We start from the raw sequence: 22,160 nt of genomic DNA, 5'->3' as shown, positions 1-22,160 counted from the left end.
GCAGTAGCCGGCTCGACACGGTAAGCCATCTGTTGCCGTGTTAGTGTCACACCTTGCGGGCAGCAGCAGCAGAGATGCGCCTCGTGGCCACCGATTGCTTGGTTGCCATCGGCACCTGCCGCAGTGCCGCTCCGCCCTGCTGTTGGATCGTCCTGTGGCGGCTGGCCGCTGTCCACTGCGGTTCGTTGGCTGGCTTTGGCTGTCTCGGTTCTCTGCTCGCCGGCCAGGCAGCGTTTGCATCCGATTTTGGTCGCCTAGAGCCAGAATCGAATGTGGCAGGTAGTTGTCCGGGAGTCTACGAACCAAACACGTCGTCTCGCTGCTAGGCGCCTAGGCCTATCAACCAATCACGGCCTGCAGCTGTCCCGGAGGCCGCGAACCAACGGCTTCTTCGCTCGTTCGTAAACGATCGTAAATTTTCAGCCAGAATAGTATTTTTCTCTCACACCAAATCAGTCAGCAGTAATAATCCACGATCGTATACGATCTCTTCAGCCCCAGCCGAACAGGCTGCAAACACGTCGTCTCGCTGCTAGGCGCCTAGGCTGCCTAACAACCAACTAGAAAATCATGGCTCATAACCATGCCACGAAACCCTCTCCTTCCGTGTAATTTCCTTGGTCTAATAAAGTGTGTCCCTGTTCTTGGTCCTACCCTCTCTGACTGGCAAGCTACGTAATAGCCCAGGAAAATTTGGAGAATTTATTATGTCCACACACACATGTTCTATAATAATGATAGCCTGGACTGAGGTTAGGTTCCAAGATTAATATCTATGACCAAGAAACTTGTTTGTAGAGAACACACGAAACCGGAAACCCCTTCAATTCTCTCCGCAACCCCATCCATCCGAAATTCTGAGTGGCTATCAATGGCGGAAATAGTAGGATCTGCTGTGGCAAATGAGGCAGTGAGCAGATTAGTATCATCTTTTCTCTCCGGCGACAAAACTAGTCAGCAGCAGGAGAGCGTGGAGGACAAAGCCGAGAGACTGGAGATGGCGGTGCTGAAGATCCGCAGCGTTGTTGCCGTCTCGGAACATGTCCATATCTCCCACCTCCCACTGCTGCAGTGGAAGGCGAAGCTAAAGCGTGTCGCTGAGGAAGGCGATGATATACTACTGCATGTGCACAAGAAGCAGCAAACCTTGTTGTGCAATCGCGTCGTCAGCGACAGTTCGACAGGTAACTCGATCTCTCAGTGTTTGATCCAAGCGGCCAAACGCTTTGTTCCTTTTTGCCGCAAAGAAGATGAAGAGTTGATGAGTGACAACACGCTGCGGAGGTTCGAGAGGCTCGCTGATGGTGCGGACAGCTTCTTCAGGCTGGTAGAGTCTGGCGGCCACCCAAACAAGTCCGTATTTTTGCCGCCGCCGCTAACCAGGGCGTTGCTCGCCGGTGATTCGATGCAGTTCTTGATCCAGACAAAAACTGGCAGTGACCATATCATGGTGTGGCCATGGCTGGACCACCCGGATGCTAAGAGTGGAAGTGGATTGCAGGCATGTCTCACTGTGACACGTGAAGATGAAGTTGTGTGGCAAAAAGGATTCAAGATGAGTGTTCTGTTCCGTCTATCGGAGGCATCCAACATATTGGCTATTGCTATGAGCTGCTTGGAGCTCTTGCCACCTCAATTTGATGCTGCACGCGTGGCCATCAGTAGACTGTTAACTGAAACAATAGGGCAAAGTGCTGACAGTTCCAGTCTTTCAGAAAGATGGAAATGGTGCTGTCGACAAATTGAGAATTATCACCGTAATGGTTGTGAGTCATCTATGGGTGATGATAAGCATAGAGGCAATGGAGTGCTTGGGTTCACTGCATTTTGTTACGCCTCACCGTGCATCGACAGGAAGGACGGCCTTCCTCTTGAGTTGGAGTGCCATGTGTCCCCTTATCTCTTGCCTGAGAAGTATTCCAGCCAATATGAGCTGGTTGAGCCAGGTGTTATCAGGAAGCTGCTGCCCAATGTTACTGATGGTTTCTACGACGATGATAGACAACCGTTGAGTTACCAAAGGCAGATCTGGAGCCCACAAAGCTCCATGTATTGCGCGGTTACTCCAGCCTTTAGGCAGCCATTGACGGTGTCGCAAGCGTACCAGATGGAATGTTCTGGTACCCGTAGCAGGAGGAGGAGAACGGCCGAAACAAAATCTCAATCCATTTCAAACTTCCAAAAGATTATCATAGCATCAGTTCCGCATTAAGGACAATGATGTACTGTACAAGGAGGCTGCATGATTGTATTTTTTTTTCCTTTTTTGTTTCGATTGATATCAGATACGTATCAAATATAGGTGTCCATCTTATTTCTTCTGTCAGTGTTACTATAACAACAATTCGAAAACCGAGTGGTCCTGCAAGTGTTCAGGGGTGGTAATCTGGATTATTTGACCCTGCAAAATAAGAAACATATAAGGGTTTGCCAGATGAACTTGCAAAACCGCAGCCTTGAGCCGCAACCAGTTAAGTTCCAGAATGCCACATTCTTGTTCTTGATAAAGCAGATGAGATCAGTCCGTACTCCGATGTAGCCTGAAGATCTCCAGGTACCTAGCGTCTCACTGCCCTATACTGCTAGGTGCTATTGCAGAGTAGCACTAGCTAGAGATCATACCAATACTAGTAGCTGCCGTGCGCCCCTGCGCGCGTAGCGGTGTGGTTTAAAAATATTTGTAAGTGATGTTTGTATGCAATTATATGGCAAAGTTGTAGTACTGCTTTACATGAAGGGAGCTCTCTGCATACACAAAGATATTCTGGTACAGGAACGCTTTCTTTCTTTGCCTTCATTGGCCTATTATACAAAAGCAAGCGCAGATTAGCAATTTATTTAGTCGGAGAAGCAGTGCTTGGTTTCCCCTGAGTGGCATATTATTCAAGAGGACAAGCACAGAGCAGCATTTTGTCACTGGATGTCAAGTGGTGGTTAATATATTACACAGAACCTGTGTAAATTGAGTAACCTAGGGGTCACTGAGTAAACACTGGTGCGATTGTTCATCTAGTCGACCGTACAATATGTAGCAAATTCTGGTAAATTAATAATTATAGCTTCATACTGTGTTCAACGATTACCAATCATCTTTCAGGAGGATGTGTCTAATAATTGTTGGTTTGTTTGAACGCAATAATAATTGTTGGTTTTGATAGTAGAAAGTTGCACTGGCTTAAGGTCTGTTACTTCAGTAATAACACCGACAACATCTGTCGAAGGAAATAAGTGCATGTTTAGTTCCCAAAATTTTGCAAAATTTTTTAAGATTTCTCGTCACATTGAATCTTTGGACGCATGCATGAAGCATTAAATATAAATAAAAAATAAAACTAATTACACAGTTTAGACGAAATTCACGAGACGAATCTTTTAAGCCTAATTAGACTATGATTGAACACTAATTGCCAAATAACAACGAAAGTGCTACAGTACCATTTCCAAAAAAAAATCGCCAACTAAACGAGGCCTAAGTGTGTCATTCGTATGCAAAATCCTCTAAGTTGATTGAGCTTTCTAAAGGCAGAAAGCAAGTAAGATATAGAAAGGTATGAATTTACTTACCTATAAAATGTTTTATCTGAACCTCCATGTAAACGGGACCAGATTGTAGACATACTTTGGGAAAGTAGCAGGTTGATTTCTTGCATGTTCAATCTTAGTGTAGCATGTGAATTCAATCATGCAAGGGTTTCCCAGACCATGGTAATATGATTTAGCTTTTGGTACTTTAATTTAAAGCGTTTCATAACATAGATATTGTCTGCTTGTATTGAGCGGCTATGCCAAGAGATGCCGGTTTTCCGATATATATCTTTTGCTTTCAGTGTGTTCTCCAATCTCCACAATTCTTCTGCTGGCTTTTCCTACTTGTGCCTCTTTTTCTATTCCATGGTCCTGACATGTCAAGCTCAGGGCCTTGTTTAGATGTTATCTAAATTCTAAGTTTTTTCATTCTCTGTTTATCACATTAATTTTTAGCTGCTTGCATGGAGTATTAAATGTAGGTAAAAAAAATAACTAATTACACAGTTTAGTTGGAAATCACGAGATGAATCTTTTGAGCCTAGTTGGTTCACGATTGATAATATTTGCTAAATAAAACGAAAGTGGTACTATTTATCGGGTTCAAAAAATTTACAAAATGAACTAGGCCTCACTACAGGTCCCACGTCCCACTACTTCACCACGCACGATCACATCAGCGGTCAGTTTTAAGTTTTAATGGCATTGCCAATAATTTCCTCACAGCTTTGTCTCATCACTGTCAGAGCGTTTATGACATTTGACTTATGAGCGTTTATATTTGACATGGTCACCTCGCGACCCATCACAACTTGAAAGATTTTATTTCATCCCTCGGGCAGTGGATATAATTGGGGTAAAATAATGTCCAGATGTTGCTAAATAAATAATTATCCCAAAATCACCGTACAGAAAATAAAATTAGGATTACAGTTCAGACCTCTACCGGATGGGGGGAGGGGGGACTTGGGCCTCGTTTAGATGGTAAGTTTTTTCACTCTCTCTTCGTCACATCAAATCTTTGGACACATGCATGGAGTATTAAATGTAGATAAAAAAATAACTAATTACACAGTTTGATTATAAATTACGAGACAAATCTTTTAAGCCTAGTTAGGCCATGATTGGACAATAATTGTCAAATACAAACGAAAGTGCTACAGTGCCAAATATTGATTCCTAACCCCAATCTAAACCAGGCCTTGACAGAACATCTAACTCAGATCCTACTCCTGCTAATCCTGAAGGCCTACTTTGGCAGCCCAGATTCCCTACGGGATCCTGGTCTTTTCCCTGCGCCAATCTGCCCCGTGCCAGTCTTCCCTGGGCCAAATGTTTTCGCCCTTTGGCAGCCCACCAACCCGAGGATCGCAGCCCGCTTCCCCTCGTTTTCCGCGCGGAAGAAATCCACGAGTGATGAGGCCGAGAGGGTTTCCCCGTGCGGACCGCTCACGTAGCTCTTCGCCTCTTCCTCCGCTCGCGTAGCCGCTAGTCGCGAGGCCGCCGCCGTCGCCCCGGCATCCCGTCGCCGCCTCTCCTCCGCCTTCTCGTCGCTTCGGCTCACGCCAACGGTGAGCCCGCCTCAACCTATCCCGCTAGGGTTTCGGTTTTCTTCTCAGACTGTTTCTCGCCGCCTCTTCTCCGCTAGGGTTTTGCCTCAACCTACCTGAGCCTGATCCAGTGCCACCGCCGCCGCCGCTGCCCGCCCGCAGACGCGACCGCGCCGGCTCGATCTCCACCCCTGCTCCGTGACTGCCCCCACTTGGCCGCCTTGCCTCGTCCCAAGAACCGGTGAGCCCTTCCTCTCTCCCAAGAATATCATGTTTTATCTGGTTTCGGGTATCATCCTCTCTTCTCTTTCTTGTAGATCCTGGGGCTGCCGCCACCACCTCAACGCCCGGCTGCGTGAAGCTTATCCAGTGCCGCCGTTGCCCGCCGACCGGACCGCACCGGCTCAATCTCCACTGCTCCGTGACTGCCCGCGCCTGGACGCCTTGCCTCGTCCCAAGATCCAGTGAGTCCTTCCTCCCTCCTCCTTGTCCCTCCCAAGTTTGAGCTTCTGCGACTTGGATGTGTACTTTTTACTCATTGGATGTGCTTGTAGTAGCATGCTGAGAATATCATGTTTTATCCAGAATATAATTTGACAAATTTATCAAAACCAGCACTTATTTCGAAAAATGGGAAACAAGTCAAATCTAATTCCCCATAATTCTCAAGTCTTGTTAGTTTTTTGTTTCTTTTTTTGAAGGAACGTCTTGCCAGTTTTACATGGCAACACTACCAAATACTAGTAGGATCTAAATGCATTTAGGGCCTGTTTTGATTATGGCCTGTCAAGCATGTATGGTCCAGGTAAACAATTCTAGCCCTAAAATTCTACAATCAGACGTGTGGCAACTATCCCTGGCCGAGGCAAATTTCCCAAGCAGCAATCAAACAGGCCGTTTAGGCTCAGAATTAGCCTTACGTACTTGTCAGCAACCAAGCCCAATAGCCCACATGACTGGTATGTTCGGTAGTCCAATCCAATTCTGTACGACGGCAATTGTCCTCGAAAAGAGGATAACCGAAAATTGACAGCACACAAGTGCAGTTGAGTTGGGTCGTCTGGCCTTGTTAAGCATAGTGGGTCATATTCCTTTGGCTTTAAAATAGATAATTTGGCCGTTGTTTTTGTTGTCAGTCTTGTTCTAAAAAAATGAATGCATACATGCCTGGATGAGTAGGTGCTGATGTAAGTGCTGCCTGGATGATTAGGTGCTGCTGTAGAGTGCTATAAATATGATTAGGTGCTGCTGTAGAATGTTATAGAAAATAATTAGGTACTTCTGATTTTTTTAGACTTTTAATATTTGTTTTCTCTACTTTTAATACTTGTTTTCTCAACTTTTTTAGACTTTTAATACTTTGAATCTGCCCTTCTAATACTTGTTTTCTCTACTTGTTTTCTCTACTTTGAGTGCTCTCCTTTTCTCTAGTTGATTTGAATTGGTAATATATATGTAATAATATAATTTTATATATGTAACACTAGATGGCTTCTTGGGAAGAGCTTGCTAGGAATTTTTTGTTGGAAGAGGAAGAAGAAGATGAGGAGCTATTCTTTGTTCTTCTCCCTGCTGTAATGCCCTTTCTAGACGAAGAGAAAACACCTGAGCATACCTCTTCTCTTCCTGGTGCTAAAAAGGTTAAAGAGATTCTCGAAGGACACGAGAATTGGTGCAAGAAAGAATTTAGGATGGAGGCTGAAATATTTAGAACTATAGCAAACTTTCTCAGGGCCGAGAACTTGCTGCGTGACACACGTGGTATGAAGATTGAGGAGCAACTTGGTATTTTTATGTTCATGCTCTCTCATAATGCAAGCACAGAGAGGCTAAAGAAGGAGTTTCAACATAATGGTGAGACAGTGCATAGGAAAATATATGATGTCTTCAATATCATTCCAACATTAACCTAAAAATTCATCAGACTTCCGAATCCAAGCCACACACACATGAAGATTACATGTGACCCTAGATTTATATCATTCTTTCAGGTCGGTTAATACATACAGTACACTTTCCTTAATACCATTCCTAAATACAATCCAAATCTTTAGTAAATTTTCTTACCTACAGAACTGCATCGGCGCTATCGATGGTACGCATGTCCCAATCACAATTGGACAAGACAAGGCCAGTCCCTATAGAAATAGGAAGGGGACACTATCGCATAATGTTATGTTTGCCTGTGACTTCGACTTGAAGTTCACTTTCATCTCATCTGGTTGGGAAGGATCCGCATCTGATGCAGGAGTGTTGCGGTCTGCTCTTGGCAAGGGATTTACTGTGCCAGCAAGCAAATTCTATCTTGTAGACGGTGGATATGCAAACACACCATCATTCCTTGCTACCTACTGAGGAGTTAAGTATCATCTCAATGAGTTCAGGAGACGTGGCCAGAGGGGAATGCATATGCCAACTACAAGGAATTATTTAATCATCGGCATGCGATTCTTTGAAATCACATTGAGAGGGCCTTTGGGGTTCTCAAAAAGTGGTTTCCAATTCTGAAAGTGGGGACACATTACCCAATTGAATCTCAAGTTATGATTCCAGCAGCTGCTGCTGTGTTTCACAACATCATTAGAGGGTTGAATAGGAGTGAAGAGTGGCTAGACATCCTACCTGATAATATCAACCCATCAAATTATATCGACATGCCAGAGGGAGACACTAACTACCCAAGTGAGATGGAATCAAACCATGGAAATACCCTACGAGACCAGATAGTCCATCAGATGTGGGCTGCCTACAATGTGTAGGATAGTAGTGTTTGGAATGTAATTTATGAGTTATGAGTTATGTATTTTTGTAATACATTATGTGATGCAACATTCTGTAATAAATTCTCCAATACATTCTATAATATGTTATGAGTTATGTATTTCTGTATGATGCAATATTCTGTAATAAATTCTTTAATACATTCTATAATATTTTATGAGTTATGTATTTCTGTAATTATTTCTTGCAGCAATGTCGAAGGCAAGGGCTACATGGAACTCTAGATATGAGAAAGGGCTTGTTGACATTATGAGGGACCACGTGAACATCCTCTTGTTCAGGGGTCAGAATGGATGGAGTGGAGAGGGTTGGAGAAGTATCTTAGAGAAGTTTACCCAAATGTATCCTTTAGCACGCTTCACAAAGCAGCAGCTGCAAGAGAAGGAAAAGGAGCTAAAGGGTAGCTGGAAGGTGATACATGTAGCGTTAAAGGATAGTGGTGTTGGTTGGAATGACTCATTGGCCATGGACATTGTGGAACCGGAAAAATAGAAGAAACTGATAAATGTAAGATTTTTTCACTGAACCAAAAAATTGTTGCCATATTCTGGTTGCAAGTACTAACTATGCTGTTGTCTTGGTATTAAATAGGATAATGAAAAAATGGCTAGGTTCCAGAAGAAGCCGTTTCCTTTATATGGAGACTGTACGTCATTGTATGCTGGTATGTTATTTGAAACTTCTCTCTATGGTTATGTAGCCTTATTGTTCTACTTGAGAGTAAAGCACCATCTAACTTGATAGTATGACTGTGCACTGCTTTCAGTTTAAGTTATAGTATGCCTGCACTTGAACAGGAAGAGTTAGTCTTTATTAGTCACTCTCACAGCCTCACTCGCCCACTCTCTAAACGTAGCGAGCGATCTCTCTCTGCTTTTTTTTTCTCGCCTTTGCTTTGCTTTCCTATATGCTGCAAAGGCACACCGTTAAAAAAAGAAAGAAAGAAATAAGGAGATCTATAGTTCACATCAACTGAGCACTATAGTGTTAGATCAGCATTTGCATAACCAGTATATCTGTAGCGTCTCTTGGTTGGCCGCTCTATAGTTCCCTCACCATCATTGTCAGTCCCTCCAGTTGAAGGCAGTGCCAGCCTCTGCTCTTGATTCTTTATCTTAGGACAAGAGCCCAAGGTGATGTGCCTCTTGAGATGACTAGTCCCAGCAATCTTTGAACTAGAGTTGTAAGCAAAGGTTTGCTTGCAGAGCTTGCAACAAGCCCTTGTGGCCCCACCCACGATGGCTTCAATAGTGAAGTGCTCCCATACCAAGGACTTCTTTCTCCTACGTCTGGTTCCAGTAGTAGGAGGGGTTGTTACCTCAGAAACAACCAACTCATTTCCTTGAACCAAATCATCACCTTGGGAATGATAAAATCAGAACATTGTCGAAGTGCAAAAATGGCAGGGGTTCGATTCTTGAGCATAACAGAACCGACAAATACATCATAATTTCACGATAGAAAGTCCTAGTAATCAAAGGAACTAGAGCACAACTCCAAAAATAAGTTGTATTAACAACTACACACTAAGTTCCTTCCTCAATAGCTCAGATTCTTGCACAGGCTCATACAAATCAACAAATCCTATACTTTATTTTTTCTTGTTTAGACAAGATTTAAACCATAGGAAGTGTTCCTAATTTTCGCCCACCCATCAGTTTCTAGTAAAAGTAGTAACTCTTCCTATTTTTTTGCATAGGAAGTGTTGCTACAGGAGATCTAAACTTCACATCAACTGAGCACTTGTAGCCTGCTCCTCTTGTTCCTATTGCTGCTCCAGCTGCTCCTACTGCTCTAGTTGCTCCTATTGCAGTGTCTGATAGCACAAGTTCAGGTGCTACTTTTGATGGGCTAGACGTCTCAAGTGCACGCAATGAAGCTCAGTCTGCACCTTCCAATTAAGATTCTGTGCAAGGAACGAGTGGTGGGAGAAAGCGTAAGCAAAGTCATATTGGTGCTGCTATTGATGGTTTTGTGCAGTTTAAGAAGATGCAAACAAATAAAACCATGGAAGCTCTGAATGAAAAGAAGAAACAAGACGAAGCATTTTCAGTCGACAAGTGTCTCGATGAAGTGGATGCAATGGAACTTACTGATGTGGAGAAGGCGTATGCTATGAATATCTTCAAATCTGAGATTGACAGGGAGGTATTCATGAAAATGAAAAACAAAAATGTTCGTTTGATTTGGCTCAAAGAGCAGATTAGGTAATGCTTGGCTGCCACTGGATTAGTTTACTTTGGTATGACTTAGCTGCTAATGCTTTTCCTTGTGCTTACTTGCAGTGCTATCTATGGAGGCAATGTTGGTGGAGGCAATATTGGCAGAGACAATGTTTGAATTGAGAAGATATCAGGTATATTATTTGAATTTGCCCTTCTATCTGAAAATTGATATGGCTCCAATGTGAAAATTGATATGGCTCCAATGTGATTATTACATAATAATTTTAACACAACTTGGAGCGTTTAATTATAGCTATGAAAAGTATGAGCTTTACTGGACAAATTAATGCACAGCTCACCTTTAATAAACCTTTAAGAAGGCTGAACTTTGAATGATCGGTCCTCATTCTCCCAAATATTGTTGATGGGCTGTCCAACAATAATTTCCTTTTTTAAGAGGAAGCAATAATTTCTTTACATCTTATGTAGGGACAATTATGAAAAGGGGTTGTTGTTTGAGTTCAGTGTATGCCCTGGTTCTAGCTAGCTGCTTGCTACTGCTAGGATGACTAGAACTCTAGAATCATATTGATTTGTGTGGCAGGCATATATATAGATACAAAACTATGTCCAAATTTGTGTGTGTAATACTGCGCTGTCTGAATGAAGATTGACAGCATGCATGTGCAGTTGAGTTGGGTCATCTGGCCTTATTAAGCATAGTGGGTCATATTCCTTTGGCTTTACTTTAGACAATTTGGCTGTAGTTTTTCTTGTCAATCCTGTTCTAACAAAACGAATGCATACACTTGTGATTTAATCCAGATATCTAGTACACTTGCAATTGTTCAATTATTTTTCTGATCAACAACAGTTTTCAGTGACTGATCCTTGAAGAACATTTTTGTCTAGTCTAATTTGCATGTGTGCCGACAACTTTTCCACATTTGTAATTTGCTTATTGTGGCTGTAAGATAACCTGCCGCTGCCTTGTTTTGTTTTGTTGCAGCAGAGAATTGACAATAAGCCATCTCTTGTTGTCCTTACTGTACTATTGAAGTATGACAATAGGCCAATTTAAACTTCACATCAACTGAGCACTTAGAACCTCACTTGCTCCTCTAGTTGCTAAGCCTATATGGCGATAATTCTGCTAAGCCTATATGGCAATAACTAAGATCTAACCAACTAATTGTTAGTAAGGTATTGATCTCCTGTGGTAAGGTACAATTGTGTTGCTACACAAGCATTGACCCGAGAACTTTACTTGATATGTGGTTTTTTATGGAATATGATCTGACGATGGTCAAGCATGTTCATTTTCATTGTTTATAAACACAAGCATGTTCATACTACAGCTGAGTTTCTGGAAGTATTCAGGAAGTAAGGTGTTGAGATGTTTCACTTCTTGCATGTATTACACTGCAAGAAACTCAGCTGACAGAGTGACAGGTGTAGCCTGTAACGAACTTTCGATTCCATTCCATGTTTGTGTATGATAAAAGAAAAGAAAGAAGCCTCCACTAGTTGGTCCGAGCTGAACTGCCTCTGCATGTGTTAGTGCGGCTTTATTCTTTAAACTTCTTTTTATATATGATTCATTCATATACAAACTTGTTGGAAAAAGCCAAATCTGTTACAAGAACTCACCATTTTCGTTTTATGTTATTTGCAGAGGTTTTGGTGGAAGAAATGCATGTTTTGAGACAAGTGGAGTGTGGTCAAATTTTGTAATGATTATTGAATATTTCTGGCTTCTATGTAGCTACGCAAAGACTTGATTTTAGTTTGAAATACCTATGTAATTTTATGTAAACAGACTCATTCCTGAGGTTTTTTTATCATTATGCGATGCTAGCGTTGATATATAGTGGCTTTCTTATATTATTTTCTTTTTCTTAGTTTTTTTTTTATTTTTCTTATTTTTTAAGTCGTTTCTATACTATATCTATAGTGAAGTTATCAAATAAGCCAAGACTTTATTCCTGGAATCCTGAGCATGATAGATGCACAGCACAGAAGCCTGTGAGCCATCAGGAAGGACTGATCCATGTATGCATGCTCATCTGACCGCTTTGTTTGGGCTGGAGCTGTTCGATCCCATCATCCATCTCCCCTTGCAACTGCATGCTTCCAAACAGCCACATGAAAATAACCCCCCACGTGAAATCTCTCCCTCCGGGTGGAGAGGGGATTAGCATGTGCAGAAAAATCCCTCCCCCTCAGTTTTCTTCTCTGGGTTAGTCACCCTTCGTTGCCAAAGTAGCATGAAAGGAAGTATGTTCAGTCAAGCAATGGATGATTACTGTGAAGCCATCCGAGGTTAATCCTCAAATGATGTACGTGGAAAAATGTTTTCTTCTTAGCTACTGTTTCCGCATCTTCTGCTACTATGTTATGTTCAGGAGGGACGACTCCATCCCGTGGTTTTGGACTTTGGGGCGGGCTGGCCCCGCATATGAGGCGAATATTCGGATGCAGGACGGTCCATCCCATCTCCGTCCGTCCCCTACTCGTCCAAACAGATGCTCCCATGTCAATGCCAGACCATTCGAAACGTTCTGATGATCGCACTCGCACCCGCCCCTATTTTGACGGCTAGCTTGCTATTACCGAGAAGGGCATTTCTGTCAACGTACCGCCACGGTTATCAGGGAGCTTGCCCCGGTAATGGCGGTGGCTCGTTCCCTCCCCTAGCCCCCTCGCTCCCTGCCGCCCCCGCCGCGCCGGGGTGCCGTCCTCGGTCCTCCGCAGCCGCATCACGCCGCGCGACCGGCCTCCCCTGCTGCGGCGTTCGGGAACGAAACGGAAACCGCCGTCCACGTTTGCTACATTAATTCCTTGGCCTTCTGCAGAGGTACGTGCCGATTTCTCTTCCAAACAATGAAAGTCGATTACGTTACATGCCATTGCTGTCATGGCGTGGGATGGGGGAAACAATGATGCTACTGCGCCGTGTTCTAGCCAGAATCTATATTTCCTACATTGTTGAAATGGCCAGCAAAATGATTGATACAAGTTTCTACTCTTAATTTTTTTTGTTCTCCAAACGGTGCTGGATTCTTGCATCCTATTGGGTCAAGTTGTTGAGCATTCGCCGCCCTGGCCTCAATGCTTGTTTTGTTTGCTCCTTCCATGTTTTTTTTGTCTTCATGCGTCACTTTTCGTAATCAAACGAACTCATTTGTATGATTCTCCTAATCGACCATTATCTCTTTAATCATCAATTGAAATGCTGAAGTGCAATTTACCTTCCATGTTTTCGAGAACATGTGCATTTCATAAAGAAGAAAGAGAAAACTTAATACAAGTGACCGAAAGAGTGATCGAAGAAGAAACTATTGTAGGGTGGGAGAGGATGAAAATGTGCCGTTGCTCATCCACTTTAGTAAAATGTCACTCTCAACTGGCGGAGCTGAAAGTGTTGTAAGCGCGTCTAGCTGAAAGTTGTTGTAAGTGCTTGGTTTGTGGAAGCACCTCATCTTTGGATGAGATGGTGCATCATAAGTTTATTCCCATAAATTTGTTTTAATGAATCACATTCTTTGCGCTTGTACTAATTATTAGCTTGTGAAGGATGAGGTGGTGATGGAATGCTATTTGTTTTTTAAGTTTGTCTATAGGTGGCAACAATATGTTAATCTTAAAAATAATCAAACTTTGATGGGTTTAGTTTGTATCATACTACTATCTAATCAGCATATTTCCTCCAACTATGCATGCCCACTGAGGCACTGATCGCAAGCATCCATCAGGGTGGCACCATCTTCCTTTTCTTGGGTTATGTCATTGACGCAATTACTGATCTTTTATTTCCATGAGCAGAGTCCAGGGGTCTGGATATCCTGACGAATTACCTTGAGCCGATGGGGTGCTGTGGAAGCGTAAATCATCTCCTCTAACTCCATTACAATTTTGTTTTGCTCGCCGTGTCATGCATTGCCATTCTGTTTCGTTTGATCTTCTTGCGTATACATACTTGATACATTGTTTTGCTAAAAACAATATAATAATCATGCTATAGATTAGCCATTTGCAGCAGTAGCCAGTAGCCAGTAGGTTTCTGATCTTAAATTTTCTGTTTGCAGAGTGCCGTAGATGATGAGGAACATCTGGACTACAGCTCTGGAAAAGTGACTATCATACCCGATCTAAAGTGTTGGGAACAGAAATTGGAGGAAGCGAATGAACTTGGGCAAACAGTAAGTACCCAAGATGAGTAGTAATAACAAACGCTGTGAATCAGGGCATAAGGAGTTTGCCCGGATAGCTATGAGCTGTTTGCAGGCGCATTTGGCTGTCCGTTACATGATTCCTTCAGCTGTTTCATCAGGTTAACCATGTATGTTGACATGTCCATGCGTACAGGTTGTGGTAAAATTCAGTGCAACTTGGTGTGGACCATGCAGGAATGCTGCTCCAGTATACGCCGAGCTTTCTTTGAAGCATTCTGATCTTGTTTTCGTCTCCATTGACGTAGACGAACTGCCGGTACATCCATATTCAAAATTCCAGCCACTGATTTCATTCTTCATATATTTTTTTACTTTGTGCATAGAACAAAAAGAAGATCTGAAGTTAATACCACCTTCCAATGGTTCTCCAGGAATTGGTCACGCAATTCGATGTACGTGCAACTCCAACGTTCATCTTCATGAGAGACAAGAAGGAGATTGACAAGCTGGTTGGGGGCAACCAGGAAGATCTCCAGAAGAAGTTCGATCCATACTGCCAGTGCCAGTAGAGGTGATCCATGGCCAATTTGTCTGTCAGTATAGGATCAGAACGAGCACGCCCAAACATCTGATTGGCTGAAAACCGCAACAGATCAGAATTTTGCAGCCAGTTGATGAACTCTCTCTGGGAGTGTCTGCATCTGCATAGGTTCGAGGAACTGACCAAAGGAAGTAGGATTTCTGTCTAGAATAATGTAAGGTTAGCTAGTGTCTGAAACTCTGCACCACATTGTTCAAACAATCCCATATACAGAACAAGAAGTTGTAACATCAGTTACCAGATGACTCCCTCTTGATGCCTCCCACGATTGGTTTTACAGGAAAAATGCCAGTGCCATTGCTGTCCACTGGTATGCCAAGGATTCAACAATGCGCAATGTACACCGATGATGAATCGATCGGAGGATCCAATGTGCATAACTGTATATATCCTGTAGGTACCCATCCATGAGCCATGGATGGATTCTATTTGCTGAGCGAGAACTTGGACAGTACCGCCGCGGCCTGGTCGCCACCCAGGAGAAAATATGGGTGCCGCAATGCGGCCGCGGCAGAGAGGCGGCCCCCGCCGTTGGGACCCCTCTCCGAGATGAGCTTGGTGGCGAGGTCCCAGCCTCGGCCAGAGTCGAGGTCCAGGATCTGCAGGTCGGGTCTCCGCCGCGCGCTCTGCCGCCACCTGTTGAGGTCGTAGCCGGCGGACCTGAGCTCGGCGTTGAAGTTCTTGAGCCCCGACTGTGTCCGCAGCGTCGGTATGGCCATCTGCATCAGCACTATCCCCGCCGAGTACATGTCGAACAGGTCCGGGCTGTTCAGCTGCAAGAAACGCGGAGATGGCTGCTGCTGTCAGTGGCTGGTCACAGACAGCGGCAACGCTAAGTCTGGACGCGAGGAGAAGTGTCTGTCACCTGCCAGAGGATCGGGGAGAGGATGGCGGCGATGGGCTCCGGCGGGGGTTCGGGCGTCTCCTCGGGGAGCACGTAGAGCTCCGGCGGGCAGTAGTCCGGGTCGAGCAGGGTGCGGTCGGGCACGTAGTTCTTGCCGATGCGGAGGTCGGTAGCGGCTCCGAAGTCGATGAGCTTCACCTGCCCGCGGCGGGTGACGACGAGGTTGGACGGCTTGATGTCGCGGTGCACGATGCCCGTGGCGTGGATGCGCTTCAGCGATGTGATCAGCTGCCGCATCACCTGCTTTACCACGAGCGCGTCGCGCTCCAGCGTGCCGAGACCCTGCAGCACGCGCCCGAACATGAGCCGCTCCAGGTTGGACGGGAACCCGCGGTCACTCATGTAATTGGCCAACGTTCTGTTGCCCTGTAATGACAATAAAAGTATTAGATAAGCTCAAACATGTATGGCCTATTAGCTCAGTTGGTTAGAGCGTCGTGCTAATAACGCGAAGGTCGCAGGTTCGAGACCTGCATGGGCCAGTGTGTTACTTTTGTTTTCGAACTTTTAAAAAAAATTCATGCTGTTGGTTTTGTCTTTTCGTTTTTTTTTAAAATTCACCCAATTGAGTTCATTGATCCTATGGGGATCGGATCCTGAACTCGTAACACAAAGTTGGGATCTTTTTTGGGCAAAAACAGTTAAGCTCATCAAAATGTCAAAAGACCAAATGCAAAAACCTCAAACTTCCAGACGAGCCACTTGCCGCCTTTGACGAACTCTGCCTTGTTCTTGTCGGCGATGAAGCTCCCGAGGAAGTCGGCGCACGACTCCGGCGCCGCCCTGGCCACGCGGTAGTTGAACCACTCTTCATAGTCCCCACACTCCTTCGCCCCCACCGTCAACATCTTGATCTGAACATGATCGAACCACACACACATCGATTAGTTTCAATGAGAATGAAGATATTTTTAGATGAGATTTGTACAAGAATGGTGTTTTCACAGTTCACTGATTCAGGACAACACTCTGCCAATGGAGTGTGATCTATGGAGACTAAGAGTTTCTCTTAAGATAAAGATTTTCCTTTATTTACAAAAAAAGGGTTATCCTAACAAAAGATAATTTAGTTAAAAGACGTTGACAAGGTAGCCCCAAATGTTGTTTTTGCAATACTGATGAAACCATACAACACTTTTTTTTTTGCCATATGGTGGCTAGGTTCATTTAGAATATCATTTTCATCACTTTTGGCATTCAACCACCTTCTGGTGTATCCAATATGTTGGTACTTGGCTCAATGGGTTTTCTAACAAGCCTAAAAATCCAAATTTTAGTTGGTGCGACTGCTCTATGCTGGGCTATTTGGTTGAGTAGAAATTATGTGAGTTTTAATAGAACTACAATTAATTCTTTCATGCAAGTTATTTTCAGGAAACATGTTGGATAAGAAGTTGGTCGCTGCTTTTTAAAGAAGAGGAGAGAGATGTTTTGAAGATGAGATGTAAAAAGTTGCAAGTCTCTGTTATGGAGATTTTTAGTTGCTTTAGTCTTTCCCATGTAGCTCTTCTGAATTTTTCTTTCTATAGCCGGAAGGCTACAGATTCTGAAATATGCGTAAATGTAGAGGCCATATTATTTTCCTTCATCTAAAAACACATCGATCAGGGTCGCTATTTCACTCGGTACCACATCACAGCAATTTCGCAACTGGGCTTCACGCAGCTTACGTACCTTCTTGAGTATGACCTTCTCCTTGTACCTGTCGTCGTTCTGGAGGCTCGTCCTGGCCCTGCCCGACCGCTCCTCCACGACAGCGCCGTTCTTCGGCACCACGGCGCCGGCGTACACCACCCCGAAGGATCCCTCCCCGATGCGCTCGCCGACGACGAAGTCGCTCATCTTGAGGCTCCGCCGGCCCAGCACGCTGTCCAGCGCCAGCTGCAGCGGCGCCAGCACGTACGTGTCCACGGCGCCGCTCAGCACCCCGGGCCGGGCCGTCAGGTACAGCCACGTCGCGGCCAGGAACCCGAACAGCGCCCACCGCTGCGCGTCCGACAGCCCCGACGTGAGCGCGTCCAGGCGAGACAGCGCGCCGCCCGCCGCGCGCGCCACCGGGTTGGACGCGTCCAGGTGCAGCAGCTCGCTCAGGATACCGTCGGCGATGGCGGCCGCGCCAGCATCGCTGCTGGTAGCCACGCTGGACGCGTCCACGCCCAGGAGCTCGTTCACCGCCCCGGCGGCGGCATTAGTCGCGTCTCCCACCGCCGGTCCGGTGGTGGAGGGTTCCAGTGGCAGCGCGGTGACGAGGTCATTCGGTGTGACACCCGCGCCGGCGTTGCTGGTCACCGTGTCGGACGGGTCCGCCTGCTGCAGCGACCTCTTGAGCTCGTCCACTAAGGACGCCCAGACATCGTCCGCACCATCGCTGCTGGTGGCGCCGCACCTGAAGATCAGCCTCTGGGCGTGTGGCTTGACGCCGAACGGGTGGAGGAGAGTTGGGTACTTCTTGACGAGGGTGGCTGCGGGGGGCAGGAGGGAGGCGGCCATGGCGACGAAGGCGCTCTCATCCCATGGGGGAGTCGAAGGCAGCCGAGCAAGCGGGAGAGGGAGAGGACCAGAGGGGACAGGGGAGACAGTGAGACACACAGGAGGGCGCGCGTGTGGAGTAGGGAGCAGAGGCTGCGAGGTGTGCTACGTGGCAGGCAGCAGCTTGTATCGTTTGTTATCCAAATGAATGATGGGCCGACGAAACGAATAGTGTATATCTTGGGCCTTGGGATAAAGGATGCTGGGCCTGATAGCACGCCGTTCATCTGTTCCATCCTCGGTCTCGGAGCAGAGAGCAAGCAAAATTCCCCCAACAAAAATTACAAAGGGCGAAAACCTAGCAAGAGCCAAGAGGACTTCCCCCTTCATCTCCTCCTGTGGTCCGCCACCACTGCCTCTGCTTCGTTCTCCCCAGCTGCAGGCGGCGAGGTGAGTTGGTCACCTGCGAGCGCTGAGGCCTCCATATTGAAACATACCCATCCATCCCCCTTAACTCTATATCTCGTCCCACAGCGCCGACGCCCGCCGCCTGTTCGATAGAATGTCTCCGGGGAGAAGAGGGAAAAGGGGCAGGATAGCGCCAATTGAGAGCGGTGACAGCAGCATAGAGTCCTTGCCAGACGGTGTCCTTCAACACATCCTCGGTTTCCTTCCCGCGCGAGACGCCGTGCGGTCGTGCGTGCTCGCCCGGCGCTGGCTGGACCTCTGGATGTTCGCGACGGGCCTGCGCATCACTAGCAATGGATACGAGGACGACATGGAGAAGCTCCGGGAGTTCGTGGACCATCTCCTCCTCCTCCGCGGAATCGCACCTCTAGAAACATGCGAGCTCAGGTTCACAGATTATGTTATGGTCGATATATTATCTGCAGGCTGTCCTCTTCGTGTGAACCTCTGGTTTCGGCATGCTGTACGGTGCCAGGCTCGAGTCCTCCGGTTGGTAATGCCATCTGAAAATTGGTTTGGTCTAAATTACATGCATCTCGTCTCCAGGCACTTAATGCAGCTAGAGCTTTCTGGTGTAGCATTTGAGAAAAATTTCCTTATCTTATCTGACTGTCCAGCACTGGAACAACTAGAGATTGAGAACTGTGATTTGACTGTTGTCAACAAGATCTCATCTGAATCCCTCAAACACCTAAGTCTCACTAATTGTGCATTCAGTGAAAGCTTCCGCACACGTATTCATGCTCCCTCTCTGGTTTCGCTGCTGCTAGATGACAATTGGTCTAAGACTCCAGTGCTTGAGAGCATGCCATCATTAGTGGATGCATCTATCAGAATTGGCGAGAACAATGTAGACAGCTGTGATAATTGTGACTCAGGGGATTGTAGCAGCTGTCATGGTATCATACACAGTAACAGCAGCTCCATTCTTTTGGAAGGTTTATCAAAAACAACTAACTTAGCATTGATGTCTGAATCCAACACGGTATGTGAGACTTTTGTCTTGAACTCATTCTTAAATCATAATTAGCCCACATTAATAAATGCGCTTAGACAGTTTTTTCTTATGCATCACTACTATTTGTAGTTTTCAATTAAAATAACTGCATTCACATTGATAATTGCTTAGATAAATGGAATTACCAATTAATTAGCCTTTTGTGTTTGCATTTCATTCAGTTTATTTTCAGGATGGATTTGAAACGGTGTCCTACATTTAGCAAATTGAAGACACTGTTACTCAGTGACTATTGGGGTGTAGCTCTTGATTTGGACGCCATAACTTGCATTCTCAAGAACTCGCCACTTCTAGAGAAGCTCACTATTGAACATTTTTTAAAGGTATGCATTTTTGAATTGACAATTGTTGCTTTTTTAGTTATTATACATCATCGGTTGATCCTAGTGAAATGATTGTTTACTACAGGGATCTCAGCATAAAATGGAAATGAAAGGAAGCTACATTCCAGCACAGAAAACAGATGCAATCTCAGAACACCTTAAGATAGTAGTGGTGAAATGTGAAGTGGTTGACAAGAAAGTTTACAGAGTTTTGAAGCTCCTGTCTACATTCAACATTCGTAAGCTAACTAGCAACTCTATTAAGTTTCTTCGTATTCCTAAAGTTTTGGCTCCTCGTTCATAAGCTTGAAAGAAAGAAGCACAAATAATTCAATTGATTAGTTACCCTAGTTATGAACATAAGTTAGCTTGCTGATTAGTTCTGAACAGTAGCACAAATTTCTGTATTTAGCAATATTGCAATATGATTTCTTATTGTCCCCCTTGCCTCACCTTGTTCTTTGGAGGCTTAGTGTGCATGCCCAGTTACCTGCTCGTATGGCCTGAGGTATCCATTACCAGTTCTTATATTCATATATAGTAGCTAATATCCATTGCAATGGTTCTACATACACTTTTTTTTTGGTGTGTGTGTGTGGAGGGGGGGGGGGGGGGGGGGGGTTGGATTCCGGAATGGCATTCTCAAGAACTGAATCCGTTAATGCCACTCATTCTCTCTATGATATATGGGCCTGGGCCCTAACATATGCGTGTTACTTCATGGATCACCAACCTTTGTGTGCGTCATTTGATTATGCATTTAGTCACTCCCTTAAGTTATATATTTAGTCATATACATTAGCATGGTATCTCTACAAACTTTTAGTGTCTATCATAATTTATTTTCATTTTTCATGTTTGGTACCTGCTCTTTTCACAGCTTTAAAGGTTTACAACATGTACTTTGACAAGTTAAACAGTTTGACTTAAACTTCTATTCTTTGTCCTTGTCCGTATCTCGAAAGGCTGCCATCATTACCATCTCCATGTCCATTTTAATGTCCCCCCTTTGCCTGCTTGTTGGCTCTCATATGATTGAAAACCTTGACTGTTGTCTTAAGACTTCAAGCTCTTACGCAATTAGAAAACTTTGGTGGTCAACATAGCCAGATGCTTGGATATCATAGTGAAAAAAAGCTACATATCAAACAATCATTGGAAGACATTGTTCGATCACCTTCATGTTAATAACTTCATATAGCATATCAGGACATTGGAGTTGTTACTTGTTAGGTTACGATGCATGCTATTCAAATTCAAGTGAATTTTCCTATGCGCTGAAGTCTGTTCTGGCGTATTATATTTTAGTTCCTTTTGTCTCTTATAATCCGTACTTTTCAGCTTGTTTTTTTTAGCCGAAACATTGTTTTTCTCTCACAACAAATCAGCCAGAACAGTGTTTCGGCTTGTTTTTTCAGCGAAGCGAATGGGGCTCAGACGATCTGCTTTGAATTTTCTGTAGCCAACTTAGTTATTTTGGACCTTTCTGTTTTTTCACAGGTTTCAGTTTCGAGTAGGGCGGGGGAAACAAGTGGTGCCACTGGATCTACTATTCCTCTCTCGATTACTTGGGAATGTATTGGCTCGAAATATGGTTTGGCCATGTTACCTTCATCGAGTTCCAGGCAGCGATACTCCTGTAGTCCTGTCTAGAATTGGCAACATATAACTTGTTTAGAACGTCAGAACCACTAGTCCGACTTAAAACTTTAGATCATCATTGTCGTCGGAGGCTGGAAACTGGTTTATCATGTCGCAGTATTTCTTTACATCTTTTGGTACCTGCTGATGTGGTCAGCAATGTGGACCCTTTAACGTGCCTCCAGTGTACGACAGGCTCATCAGCGAAGTACTGCTACTGTGGCCGAGCCTGGACGTTGTGATTTCAGCTACGGTACGTTTACCGCGCAATAACAATCACTGTTGTACGTATTTTCAACCACTCGGATTATGGGAGACGCATATGATGGTGGACACGGACAAGCTTGTGCTTGCATGCACGGCAACTCTGAACCCTGTGTGCTTGCCATTGCGAGCACTAGTAGCGCGTGCTCGACTGGATCCGATCCGTGCTGCAAAACCCCATTCCAGTTCCAGGAACGAAAAACGGGCAGAGGTCAGATCGTGCGTCTGAAAATAGCGACGGCTTGCTCGCACCGCACGCACTCGCTCCTCCCGTCT

General features: G+C 44.9%; 3 protein-coding genes, 1 non-coding gene and 2 pseudogenes across 6 annotated transcripts; 5 read left to right on the top strand and 1 right to left on the bottom strand.

Moving 5' to 3' along the window:
• The first annotated feature begins 6,562 nt into the window (after positions 1-6,562).
• LOC136515099 (uncharacterized) lies at positions 6,563-7,430 on the top strand (annotated as a pseudogene).
• Positions 7,431-7,859: 429 nt separating this feature from the next.
• On the top strand, positions 7,860-11,742 carry LOC136515098 (uncharacterized; annotated as a pseudogene).
• Positions 11,743-12,301: 559 nt separating this feature from the next.
• LOC136516594 (thioredoxin H5-like) lies at positions 12,302-15,039 on the top strand. 3 transcript variants are annotated; one of them, XM_066510032.1, is made up of 6 exons: positions 12,311-12,360; positions 12,427-12,878; positions 13,847-13,905; positions 14,110-14,223; positions 14,390-14,512; positions 14,628-15,039. In XM_066510032.1, the coding sequence occupies exons 3-6, from the start codon at positions 13,888-13,890 to the stop codon at positions 14,763-14,765; spliced, it is 393 nt and encodes a 130-aa protein (XP_066366129.1). In that variant the 5' UTR covers positions 12,311-12,360; positions 12,427-12,878; positions 13,847-13,887; the 3' UTR covers positions 14,766-15,039. The 3 variants fall into 3 exon arrangements, with proteins under 3 accessions (XP_066366128.1, XP_066366129.1, XP_066366130.1); XM_066510031.1 differs by having other exon boundaries at positions 12,302-12,878; XM_066510033.1 differs by lacking the exons at positions 12,311-12,360; positions 12,427-12,878 and having other exon boundaries at positions 13,621-13,905.
• LOC136516592 (serine/threonine-protein kinase STN8, chloroplastic-like) lies at positions 14,987-18,308 on the bottom strand. Its single transcript, XM_066510028.1, has 4 exons — positions 17,376-18,308; positions 16,382-16,555; positions 15,663-16,067; positions 14,987-15,570 (listed from the first exon to the last, which is right to left on the bottom strand). The coding sequence occupies exons 1-4, from the start codon at positions 18,189-18,191 to the stop codon at positions 15,223-15,225; spliced, it is 1,743 nt and encodes a 580-aa protein (XP_066366125.1). The 5' UTR covers positions 18,192-18,308; the 3' UTR covers positions 14,987-15,222.
• Positions 16,110-16,183, top strand: TRNAI-AAU (transfer RNA isoleucine (anticodon AAU)). Its single transcript has one exon. It is a non-coding gene; the product is annotated as a tRNA-Ile (tRNA).
• A 24-nt stretch (positions 18,309-18,332) lies between the features above and the next one.
• Positions 18,333-21,888, top strand: LOC136516593 (F-box/LRR-repeat protein At3g59190-like). The gene is made up of 5 exons (XM_066510029.1): positions 18,333-18,620; positions 18,705-19,623; positions 19,818-19,979; positions 20,065-20,218; positions 21,480-21,888. The coding sequence occupies exons 1-5, from the start codon at positions 18,430-18,432 to the stop codon at positions 21,494-21,496; spliced, it is 1,443 nt and encodes a 480-aa protein (XP_066366126.1). The 5' UTR covers positions 18,333-18,429; the 3' UTR covers positions 21,497-21,888.
• The last annotated feature ends 272 nt before the right edge of the window (positions 21,889-22,160 follow it).

Source organism: Miscanthus floridulus, chromosome 17, assembly GCF_019320115.1.
Source record: "Miscanthus floridulus cultivar M001 chromosome 17, ASM1932011v1, whole genome shotgun sequence".
NCBI classification, from domain to species: Eukaryota; Viridiplantae; Streptophyta; class Magnoliopsida; order Poales; family Poaceae; genus Miscanthus; species Miscanthus floridulus.
This window is presented reverse-complemented; position numbering and strand designations above follow the sequence as displayed.

Excerpts from the sequence above, each read along its gene's own strand:
- LOC136516594 (XM_066510031.1), top strand. Across the intron at positions 14,224-14,389 it reads CGAATGAACTTGGGCAAACA|GTTGTGGTAAAATTCAGTGC; the intron begins GTAAGTACCCAA and ends CCATGCGTACAG. Across the intron at positions 14,513-14,627 it reads TTGACGTAGACGAACTGCCG|GAATTGGTCACGCAATTCGA; the intron begins GTACATCCATAT and ends ATGGTTCTCCAG.
- LOC136516592 (XM_066510028.1), bottom strand. The coding sequence starts at position 18,191 with ATGGCCGCCTCCCTCCTGCCCCCCGCAGCCACCCTCGTCAAGAAGTAC. Across the intron at positions 16,556-17,375 it reads AGAAGGTCATACTCAAGAAG|ATCAAGATGTTGACGGTGGG; the intron begins GTACGTAAGCTG and ends GATCATGTTCAG. Across the intron at positions 15,571-15,662 it reads TCTCCCCGATCCTCTGGCAG|CTGAACAGCCCGGACCTGTT; the intron begins GTGACAGACACT and ends CGTTTCTTGCAG.
- LOC136516593 (XM_066510029.1), top strand. The coding sequence starts at position 18,430 with ATGCTGGGCCTGATAGCACGCCGTTCATCTGTTCCATCCTCGGTCTCG. Across the intron at positions 18,621-18,704 it reads CCCCAGCTGCAGGCGGCGAG|CGCCGACGCCCGCCGCCTGT; the intron begins GTGAGTTGGTCA and ends CTCGTCCCACAG. Across the intron at positions 19,624-19,817 it reads TGATGTCTGAATCCAACACG|TTTATTTTCAGGATGGATTT; the intron begins GTATGTGAGACT and ends CATTTCATTCAG.